Raw genomic sequence first — 12,483 nt, forward strand, 5'->3', positions numbered from 1 at the left:
AGAAACTGGAACCGTCACACGTTGCTGTGAGAATGTAAAATTGTGCAGCCTCTCTGGTAAACAGTTTAGTAATTCCTTAATGACCCATATCACCCATATGACCCAGCAATTCCACTCCTAGCTATCTACAGACCCAAGAAAATGGAAACCTATTCAAATAAAAACATACATGCATGTTCACAGCAACATTATTCATTATAGCCAAAAAGCAGAAATAATCCATGTCTATCAACTAATGAACAAATAAAATGTGATATATATCCATAAGACAGATTATTATTTGGTAATAAAAAGGAAGTATTAATACATGCTACAATGTGGATAAGCCTCAAAAACACTATGCTAAGTGAGTGAAACCAAACACAAAATACCACATATTGTATAATCCTGTTTATGTGAAAGACACACAACAGCCAAACCTATAGAGAGAGAAAGCAGACTCATGGTGCTTAAGACAGGGTAAGTGTGGAAGGAAAGGGAATGGGGATTGTATGAGTTTTGGGAAAGTCTGATGAAAATGTTTTAAAATTAGAATATGGAAATAGCTGCATAACTCAGTAAATATACTAAAAACTTAAAACTACTTAATTTTACACTTAAAGTGAGCAAATTTTATGATAATTAAACTGCTAAAGAAACCAAACAAACAGTCCAATGAGAGGCATGAATTCTTACCCCAGCAGTTGTTAGGCAGGTGGTAAACTCTTTAGACAGAGAGGACAACTCTTTACACAACACAACTGTCATCCTAGGAAAGAAAGGAAAAGTCAGAAATGTTTTTCTTTTTTCTTTCCTTTTTTTTTTTTTTTAAAGAAGATATATTTAACAACTTTCAGACTAGAACAAATCACTCCTGGTACTAAATGTGAAAGAAGAAAGCTTTACAAGGGAGTAAATACAGTAGCCTCCTTTATGGTTTCACTTTCTGCAGTTTCAGTTACCCATGGTCAACAATTATCTGAAAATAATAAATAAATAAATTCCAGAAATAAATAATTCGTAAGTTTTCAATTGCACATCATTTTGAGTAGCATGATGAAATCTCTCATTGTCCTGCTCCATCCCACCCAGGACATAAATCATCCCTTTGTCCAGCATATTCACAGTACCCACCTCATTAGTCAGCTATTAATATTAACCATCTTGTTATTAGACTGACTATTGTGTTATCATACTGTTTATGTTCAAGTAACCATTATTTTACTTAATAATGGCCCCTGCTATGGTTTTGATATATCCCCTCCAAAACTCATGTTGAAATTTGATTCCCAATATGGCAGTGTCAGGAAGTAGAAACAAGTGGGAGGTATTTGAATCATGGGGGCACTGCCCTCATGAACAGATTAATGCAATATCATAGTAGTCAGTGAGATCTCACTCTGGTGGGAATAAATTAGGTCCTAGAGAGCATGTTTTTATAAAGCAAGTTCAGTCTTTCAAGCAGGCCTCTTTGCACATACCCACTCGTCTTTCTGCTTCTTTACCATGTTGTGGAGCCATGTTGTGGCTCTCACCAGAAGTCAAGCAGATGCTAGTGCTATGGTCTCGGACTTTCCAGCCACCAGAATTGTAAGCCAAATAAACCTCTCTTCTTTGTAAATTATCCAACCTCAGATAGTCTGTTACAGTAACACTAAATGGGCTAAGGCAGCCCCAAAGCCCAAGAGTAGTGATGCTGGCAATTCAGATATGCCAAAGAGAAGCCATAAAGTGCTTCCTTGAAGTGAAAAGGTGAAAGATCTAGACTTAATTTTTAAAAAATCATATGCTGAGGCAGCTAAGATCTACAATAAGAATGAATCTTCCATCCATAAAACTGTGAGGAGAAAGAAATCATGCTAGTTATGCTGTTGCAACACTAATTGCAAAAGTTATAGTCACAGTGTGTGATATGTACTGAGTAAGATGAAAAAAGCAAACTACTCATCAGACAGGGGATTAATATCCAGAATATAAAGGAACTCAACTCAACAGTAAAAGAAAAAAAATCTCATTAAAAAATGGGCAAAGGACATGAATAGATATTTCTCAAAAGAACAAATGACCAACAGATATATGAAAAAATGCTCATCACCACTGATGCATCAATCATCAGGGAAATGCAAATCAAGACCACAGTGAGTTATCCTCTCACCCTGGTTAGAATGGCTATCATTATTAAAGACAAAAAGTGGCTGGGAATGATTGCTCATTCCTATAATCCCAGCACTTTGGTAGGTCAAGGCAGCTGGATCACTTGAGATCAGGAGTTTGAGACCAGCCTGGCCAACATTGTGAAACCTCACCTCTACTAAAATATAAAAATTAGCTGGGCATGGTGGCACACACTTGTAATCATAGTTACTTAAGAGGCTGAGGCAGGAGAATCACTTGAACCTGGGAAGCAGAGATTGCAGTGAACCAAGATTGCACCACTGCACTTCAGCCTGAGTGATACAGTAAGACTCCATCTCAAAAAAAGAAAAAAACACATAAAATAAATAGATGCTGGCAGCAATTCCAAGTAAAGAGAACACTTATACATTGTTAGAATGTAAATTAGTACAACCACTATGAAAAACAGTATGAAGATTTCTCAAAAAATAAAAATGGAACTACCAAACTACTGGGTATTTAGCCAAAGGAAAAGAAAAAAATATATAAAAGGGATACCTGCACCTGCATGTTCATTTCAGCATTATTCACAATAGCAAAGATATGGAATTAATATACGTGTCCACCAGTTGACAAATGGATAACAAAAATGTGAATTACATATATAAATATATAGATATAGATATACATTGCAGGTCATTAGGTTAAATGAAATAAGCCAAGCACAGAAAGACAAACACCTCATGTTCTCTCTCATATGTGGGAGCTAAAAAAAAATGATCTTATGGAAATAGAGAATAAAACAATTATAATACCAGAAATGGGGAACGGTGGATGGATGAGTATGTGGGGATGAAGAGAAGTTGGTTAATGGGTACAAACATACAGTTAGAAAGAAAAAATAAATTCTAATGTTTGATAGCAGAATAGGGTGACTATATTTAGCGATAATATTTTGTACATTTCAAAGTAACTTAGAGAGAGGACTTGAAATGTTACCAACATATAGACACAACAAATACTAAAGGTGATAAATACCCTAAATACTCTGGTTTGATCATTAAACATTCTATGCATGTAACATTCACATGTATCCCATATATATTCATATAATATTATATATCAATAAAAAAATCTTTTTAAAAGATGGAAAAGGCGGCCAGGCGCGGTGGCTCAAGCCTGTAATCCCAGCACTTTGGGAGGCCGAGGCGGGTGGATCACGAGGTCAAGAGATCGAGACCATCCTGGTCAATATGGTGAAACCCCGTCTCTACTAAAAATCCAAAAAATTAGCTGGGCATGGTGGCGTGTGCCTGTAATCCCAGCTACTTGGGAGGCTGAGGCAGGAGAATTGCCTGAACCCAGGAGGCGGAGGTTGCGGTGAGTCGAGATTGCGCCATTGCACTCCAGCCTGGGTAACAAGCGAAAACTCTGTCTCAAAAAAAAAAAAAAAGATGGAAAAGGCATTAAATTTGTCAGTGGAAGACATGAATGGAATGTGTTCCAAATGATGGCAATCAAGTTTGAAACTATCCACAGTTTCAGGAATCCACTAGGGGCTTAGAACATAACGCATACAGATAAGTAGGTACACTACTGTATGCCTAAATCAGCCACCTGATATATAAGAAGACCCATCTGAGCAGGCACTCATGCTACATAAAAAGGAAGTTCAGTCCTTAGAAAAACATTTCTCTATAAAATCCTCTAGAAAGCCGTATATGTTCAAGTTAAATCAAACAGAAAATAATAAAAATGCATTTTAGAAGACATCATAATTTAAAGACCCTACGTTCCATTTAGAAAAGTTAAAATATGTATTCATTAATTCTCAGAACCTCAGTTCTTAATAATAGTTATTAGTTACTGAGTACTAATTATATGTCAGACACCATGCTAAGGGATTTACATGTCTCATTCCTAATTTTTACAACAATTCCAAAAGTAAGTGATTAGTCCATCTTTAATCATATTTACCTAAAGTCTTCTAGGTGCCAGACTTTATTTACTTAAAGTCTTTCAAGCAATGGGGATATATCAGTGAACAAGTCCCAGTTGTCATGGATTCCAACTTACTTGCTAAATTAAGGGAGAGACTATATATATATACATATATACACATATAAATGTATACATATGCACATATACATTCATATAAATATATGTGCTATGTGGTGATATAAGCTAAGAAAATAAAGCAGGGTAAAAGGACAGAGAACGGTGGGAGATGCTACTTTAGACTTTGTGGTGAAGGAAGGCTTTTCTCAAAAGGTGGCATTTGAGTAGACATGAACTCAGAGAGGGAGTGAATTCCTCTCTGAGGAATTCCAAGTAGCAGATTTCAAAGAACATTCCAAGTAGCAGATTTAGCTACTTTTCCATAGAACAGGCTCCTTTAGGGTTGTGAGTCTCTCATCCTTAAGGATGTTCAAGAAGATAAATGAGCCCCCTATTATGGGATGCTGATGATACAAGTAAAGAGGAAGTCTGCAAAAGACTGACAGTCCCTCCCAGTTCTAATAATAGGCACTCTCATACATTATTTTTTCCAATGAAAATTCTCATTATTTCAACCAGGAGATATATTTAGAAACTACTGGCCTTTTTTCTTCCCCACCTATGATTATTTATACTCTACTATTTTTGAAAATTTTTGTACAAACCAGCAATACAATGAGAAAAAAAGAATGGGTTAAGGACACTCAGACCTGGATCTAAATCCTAGGCCAAACAACACAGATTACTTAACTCCTCTAGTTTGCATTTCCTCATGATGAAAACAGAACTAATCACTTACTTTTGGAGTTATAAAAATTAGAAATGATACCTGTAAATCCCTTAGCATGGCACCTGGCATATAATTAGCACTCAAGAACTATTATTGAGAACTGAGGTTCTTAGAACTCTTTCTTGTTTTCACTTACACCAAATTAGATTCCTATTAAAACTAATGATCTGTAAATAAATAGTTTTCAGAGCATAAGCTGGTTAATTGAAAAAAAAAGGCAGATTTATACTGTTGATTTATTATGGTTCAATGAAAAGAAAAAACAACCAAAATGAACAAACCGTCGAATATGTGGATGGGCATCACATGAACGGTTTCTTGAGGTGTTTATAAAACTTCGGAAATAGGCCAAGAAAACTCCAGCAATTTGCATCATTTAGAGAAATTCTCATTATACTTACTGGGAAAGAGTCTGGCTCCTTTCTGTGGCTGTCACTTCCTGCTTCCTTCCATGCAGAACCAATGCAGCTGTTTTGTGAAATAGTTCAATTGAGCAGGCAGTAAGTTCAGCTAGGCTCCGGATTGCAAACGCTTGGATATCCTGGATGGAAAAACAAAACAAAGCATAGCAAAACAAAACATTTCCAGGTGGACATGGTACCACTTTACATCTCTCATACTGCAGGATTTGTAGCAGAGACTAATAGCTGACTTCCAATAAACAGTCTTCTTCTTCTTCCACAGTAGTGATGTAATTTTACAGCTGAGCTCATAGCTACAAAAACAAAGACTCCCCTGAAGTCAGGTGTGACCAAGTAACTAAGTTTTGGCCAAATGATTTAGATGAAAAGTGTCAGGTGGCAGTTTCTGGGAAACTTACTCATGACAAAACACACATGCATCCTTTCTCTCTTTTTTCTTCACTCCTTCATTAATCTTATAGTCTGGATCTAAGATGCTACAATCCTAGATCACAAGGTTGAAATTACGGAGAGCAGTGTAAAAAATAGGAACCTAGGTCCTTGGTTGTGATACAACTCAAATCTACTAAAACAAACAAAAAAGTCTTAAGTTGTTTTGGCTACCTCAATTGAATTTCTGTTGACTTGCTCAGCGTTTTCTGCTTCCAACTGTTTCTCTCCTTCTTCATTCCCTGCTAATGGCTTGGTCAGAGACATCCTGATCCATTCGTGGGCAGTATTTCTTGCCTAAATAAGAAAAACATTATCCATCAACAATTCATTTCAGTTCTCCAAATTTACTGTGCACTACCAAGAACACAATAGCAACCTAGAAGTCAGGGCTCTTGTTCTTACCTGAACATACCATCTAACTTTTCAGTCTTATCCTACTAGATTCAACAACACTTATCATTGCTGTCCATCATTCCTTTTTAAAATTCTCTATCAATTGTTTTTTTGTTTTGTTTTGTTTTGCTTTTAAGACAGAGTTGCATTCTTGTCACACAGGCTGGAATGCAATGGTACAATCTCAGCTCACTGCAACCTCCGCCTCCTGGGTCCAAGCAATTCTCCTGCCTCAGCCTCCCAAGTAGCTGGGATTACAGGCACCTTCCACCTCACGAGGCTAATTTTTGTGTTTTTATTAGAGACGGGGTTTCGCCATGTGGGTCAGGCTGGTGTCAAACTCCTGACCTCAGGTGATCTACCCACCTTGGCCTCCCAAAGTGCTGGGATTATAGGCGTGAGCCATGGCATCTGGCCTCAAATCAGCTTAAAAAAAAAAAAAGTATAATTTACATAAAATGCACAAATCTTCAGGATATGGCTTAAGAAATGTTTATAAGTGTATATGCCTGTGAAACTGTGATCAAGATGTAGAATATTTCCTCATCACTAGAAGGGCCCCCTCATGTCCCTTGCTGGCCAAAACTGTTCAAACCACCCCCTCCTCCTGCCCCAAGACAACTACTCTTCTGCTTGCTTTAAATTAATATTGCCTGATCTTAAAATGCATGAAAATAAAAATATAAGTTCATTCTAGTTTGTTTCTGGCTTCTTAAGTACAACATAATGTCTGTTAGATTTATCCATGTTGTTGAATGTATTAGTTCATTCATATTATTAACTGCTGTGTAGTATTTCATTTTATATACAGTCATACACCACATAATGATGCTTAACAACAGACCACATATTCAATGGTGGTCCTGTGAGATTATAATACCATATTTGTACTGTACCTTTTATATACCATTGTGTTGCAATCGTCTAAAGTATTCAGTACCATAACATGCTATACAGTTTTGTATAGGAGCAATATGTTATACGATACAGCCTAAGTGTGTAATAGGCTACATCAGCTAGGTTTGTGTAAGTACTCTCTCTGATATTCGCCCAATGACAAAACTACCTAATGATGCAGTTCTCATAACATATCCTCATCATTAAGCAATGCATGATTGTATATATCATAAATTATCCATTCTCCTGATAATGAATCTTTGGGTTGTTTCTTTGGTTTTTGTGACCCCACTTTCTTCTGTTCTCATTCCTCCTCAGTCTCTCTTACATATTGATTCTACTTGCCCAGTCTCTTAAACACCAATATTATCTGGAGTTCTAGCCTTCACGCCCTACTTGTCTCATCCTATTCCCTCTCCACCCATCCTATGCCAGTGGTTTTAACCATCCTCAGCCTGCTGTTGACTCTTAGATCCTTATTTCTATCCCTGACCTTTCCTGAAAACTTGTTCCAAAGACCTGCTAAACAAAATACTCTGCAGGCATCACACATACAACAAGTAAAAACTTTGAACTCATTGTCTTTCTCTTCCTACCCCCAAATTTTTCATCCTCTTTTATTTCCCAAAATTTTCGAGGTACCACCATATACCAGTCACCTGAGCCAAAATATAGGGGCCATCTTAGATTTTTTTTGCTCTCCAACCAATCACCAAGATGGTCTGATTTTATCCAAGCCCCTCTTCATCCTTTTCCATCCCATCTTCTTCCTCCCTATTATCACTACTTGAGTTCAGATCTACTTCATGACTGGTCTCCCTGCCTCTGATCTGCTTATCTTAAATCTATCTTCCATAATGTTGCCAGTGATCTGTCTTAAGCCCAGGGCTGACCATTCCTCTTTCCTTCAATTGCTCCTCATCAGCTGGATCATACTCTTTACATGATGTAACAGGTCTCCATGACCTAGATCCTACCCACTTTTCCAGCCTTTTCTCTTACCATTTTCCACTTTATGTTCTGGTAAGAATGACCTCTACTGTACTTGTTCTTTCAATCCTCCACCCAGGCATCATCTCTTCCAGGTAACTTAAATTTAGTACTTAATAAAATAGAGTAGAATTATCTGTTTCCTAACTAAACTATGTATTATAGGATACGGTGTGTTTTATTTGGCTTTGCACAACCACACCCAGTGCCCAGCACACTGTGAAGAACATCTACTGTTCTGGATATGAATATAACCAGTAACCATGTCTCTTTTCCTTTGGTGGCAGGTTCTAGATTTTCCTTAGTCCATGTGATCTGGGTGGAGCTGCCTCCATCTTTTGGCTCCAAAAACTGACAAACCATTCAGAAGTAGCTACTGAGAATATTAATTCCCCTGTCCACAGAATGAGTGGTTCATAGATTAAAAAGTAACCCATGCCAGATCAATGGATATCAGTCCCAGGACATCTGGTAAAATTAGCAGCAAAAAGAAGTGTTCTCTCCGCTGGAGTTACTCTAATAGAAAAAAGTCACCAACCCTGAAGTTGCCAATGGTCCATTTACCACCATATGGAAAACTTTCCCTATGAATGAAGCCAAAACAAAAGGAAGCAGGCCAAAAGACACAGATAGGGACAGAGATAGGTTCCTGAATACAGCCATGCCAGAAGCCAGTTCTGCTCCTGGATTTTCTATTTTCTTAAGCTACTGAATTTCCCTCTTTAAAACTAGTTTCTGTTATTTTTAAGTTTCATGAGTTTCTGTTATTTGCAAGTGAGAGTGTCCTGGTTTCTCAGGAACTGTTTATTACCATCCACTATATTAACTTTACATATACAGAATGTGTTCAAAGCTGTCATGAGGTAACAGGAATCCAGAGAAGACCTTGAGAGTCATTGTAACTGAGAGAAACACAGGTTTTATTATAGATACAGCATTGGAGGTAGGCCTTGAAGGATCAGTAAGTGGAACTACGCCCAAGGCCATGAGCTAAAGCCAGAGTTGTGTTCCCAAAATATTCAGGAACAATCTAGCTCTGATCTATACCTTCCCATTACTTAAGCATTAACCTCTCAAGGAACAATCTAGCTCTGTTCTATATCTTCCCATTACTTAAGCATTAACCTCTCAAATTCAAAACATCAAACAGCATGAACTATATAAAGGCTTGGAAACAGAAAAATGCAAAGTGTGTAGGTAAACTGTGAGATATGTAGCAAGACTATCATATAAGAAACAGGCATGTTATTCATTCACTTATTGCGAATATATACCAACACTGTGCCAGTGCTGGAGATTCAATGGTGAATAATACAAACTAGGAGCCTGTTCTTCTCTCTCCTAATGAGGCAATTAACAGAAAACAAAGACTAAAGAAAATAAAACGGGGTAATGGTGAGTATGGGTAGAGCTTGAGTTTGGGTGGTCAGGAAGGGTGCCAGAAAAGTTATGTTTCAGCTGAAATCTGAAGGAGTTGGCCATGCAAATATTTAGGCAAAGAGAGTTGTAAGCACAAGGAAATCAGCTTTGTATACCTGAGAAACAAAACAAAGGCTAGTATGGAAGAATATAGAGCATGGGGGAGTGTGACAGAAAATGAAGTTAGAGTAGCAAGATTTATAGTAGAGAACAGTGACAGATGAGGCTGGAAAGAATCCTAACAGTTGACTAATAATACAAACAGTATGTTAAATTCTTTGCAATATCTTTGAAGAGACAAAATGAGTGAAAAATGAAGGATTAATTTATCTGAGATTTAAAAAGAAAGAAAAATAGAGAGTTGATAGACCACATAAAAGAAAAAAAACTGATACCATAAATTTAATATACCTGAGATTTTTTTGTTTGTTTGTTTTTGAGGAGTCACACTGTCACCCAGGCTGGAGTGCAGGGGCGCCATCTCAGCTCTCTGCAACCTCTGTTGCACAAGTTCAAGCGATTTTCCTGCCTCAGCTTTGCGAGTAGCTAAGACTACAGGTGCCTGCCACCACGCCCAGCTAATTTTTGCAGTTTTAGTAGAGATGGAGTTTCACCATCTTGGCCAGGCTGGTCTTGAACTTCTGACCTCATGATCCACCCACCTTGGCCTCCCAAAGTGCTGGGATTACAGGTGTGACCTACCGCGCCCAGCTGGGAGATACTTTAGTAGGCACAGCATACCCAATGTGACCTCTCTTGTAATAAATGTATTAAGTGAAATCATCATGAAGTATTGTGCCAACTCAAGGTAATTTACTATCCTTTTCCAAAACTACTAATGTCATTCACTTCCTCAATTCAGTCTGGAACTTCCCACTGTTGAGATTTGCAGACCTCAAAAGGCACTTTTGAACTTAGCTTCTCCAACTACTTACTTATCTCCAGCAGAAAAATAATGAGGCCTAGAGAAGAAAATAAATTTGTCCAGCATCACCCCACATGTGAGTATATCAGAATAAGAACCAGAATCAGAGAATTATATTCCCAGACTCCTGATTCAGTGTTCTTTCCCCTATATCACAGCATGACATATAAATATTTGAGGACCAATGGCTAAGGCCTTGATCCTTAACCAATCTACATCTTAAATCTCAATGTCTAAAATTTAAACAATCCAAAGACTGCTTTCAGGGAATGGCTAGAACTGCCAGATAGATAAGGAGTTACTGGTCTTACAAAAATATATATTAAAATGATCTCTCCTTAAGCATGTAAACTCTGTCTTTTTCAAGATTATTTCCCTAGCACCTGACAAATCACTTAGCATAATAAGGGTTTACTGAACATATATGTATATTTATTGAACAGCTGCAAGTAGAGGACATTGGGCTATCTTCTGTGGAGCCATCAACAGTGAGCATTTTACGATGGAATCAAAGCCACAGCAGTGGCAAATCAAACAATTTTTTGCAGGTTTCTTTTATAGTATAAGTTAACCATCCCTAATCTGAAAATCCAAAATTCTCCAAAACTTGAAATTTTTTGAGTGCCAACATGATGCCACAAGTGGAAAATTCCACACCCTGACCTCATGCAACAGGTTGCCATCAAAATGAATTCAAAATTTTGTTTCATACACAAAATTTGTAAGAGTTTTGTGTCTGTGAACACATTAAAACCTCACAGGAACCCTACATTATTACCACCCATCAAACAGATAGAAAAAATGAGGCTCACAGAGGTCAAGCAACTTGCTAAAGGTCACACAGAAAGTAACAGGTAGTAGAGATGGAATTTTAAGAAATACATATGTATAGATCCTGGCTCCGAGAAATTTAAGCTTTAGGATAGGAGGTAAGATATACTTTTTTTTTAAACTATGGTAAATGTATAAAAATACATTATGTACAAGGCTAGTGAAAAAAGCAGAGTGCAAATAGTATGTTAACTTTTGCCTCAGAGGAGATAAGAAAATATATTTGCTTATCTTTACAAAAAAGAAACTCAGGAAGCATAAGCCAGAAACAAAAAAGATGAATACCTACAAAAAGAGGAGAATGGAGTGGAAGGAAGTGGGAGGGAAAGACACCTGAGGATATTTTTTACACAGTTTGATATTTGGAAGCATGTTAATTAATACTCTACATGTTCAAAACTAAAATTAACACATAGGGCAGCAAATAAAACAATTTTTTATGTTTCTTTTATAGTACAAGTTAACCATCCCTAATCTGAAGATCCAAAATTCTCCAAAATCTGAAATTTTTTGAGTGCCAACATGATGCCACAAGTGGAAAAATCCACACCCTGACCTCATGCAATAGGTTGCAGTCAAAAGGAATTCAAAATTTTGTTTCATGCACAAAATTTTTTAAAATATTGTGTAAAATTATCTTCAGGCTATGTGTATAAGGTATATATGAATATAAATAAATTCTGTGTTTAAACTTGATTGCATCCTCAAGATATAACATTATATATATATACATATGTGTGTATATACGCATGTGTGTGTACATATGTATGTCTATACACACACAGACATACATATATATACACACACAGACATACACACAGACATACACACACACACACACATACACACACACAAATATTCCAAAATCCAAAAATAATCTGAAATCTGAAACACTTCTTGTTCCAAGCATTTTGGATAAGGGATACTCAATCTATAGTATAGGCAAAGCAATAAAACTATTTCAGATATATCTCATAATTAAGGAAATGTGTTAATATTGTTGTGAGACAAGGTTCCTACTGTAGAAGGGAGATACAAATGTATAATGGGGAAAGGCAAGGAAAAACCCTGTAGGGATGGATTAAAATTGGAGTTATACTATGTATGAACTCATAATTTCTAAAATACATATAGGTATACATGTGCACATATTTATGTGTCTACATATATAAGACATATGTGTGCATGTGTACCTGAGTATATTTCCTAGCTCTGCTGACAGTCCGTAATCAAAGCCATGCCAGTGGCAATGAGTACACTTAGTACCCAGATCTTGGTCTACAAAACCAAAA

General features: G+C 36.9%; 1 protein-coding gene across 2 annotated transcripts in view; it reads right to left on the reverse strand.

The window, feature by feature from the left end:
- The window catches only part of FAM114A2 (family with sequence similarity 114 member A2), a 46,268-nt gene that overhangs the window by 6,032 nt on the left and 27,753 nt on the right, over positions 1-12,483 (reverse strand). For both annotated transcript variants that reach the window (XM_002744422.5, XM_008988530.5), the window contains 3 exons: positions 5,908-6,030; positions 5,284-5,423; positions 676-748 (listed from right to left, as the gene is read on the reverse strand). In XM_002744422.5, coding sequence (XP_002744468.1) covers positions 676-748; positions 5,284-5,423; positions 5,908-6,030 — 336 coding nt within the window. The remainder of the gene's footprint in view (positions 1-675; positions 749-5,283; positions 5,424-5,907; positions 6,031-12,483) is intronic.

The sequence above is a fragment of the Callithrix jacchus genome, chromosome 2, assembly GCF_049354715.1.
Source record: "Callithrix jacchus isolate 240 chromosome 2, calJac240_pri, whole genome shotgun sequence".
NCBI classification, from domain to species: domain Eukaryota; kingdom Metazoa; phylum Chordata; class Mammalia; order Primates; family Cebidae; genus Callithrix; species Callithrix jacchus.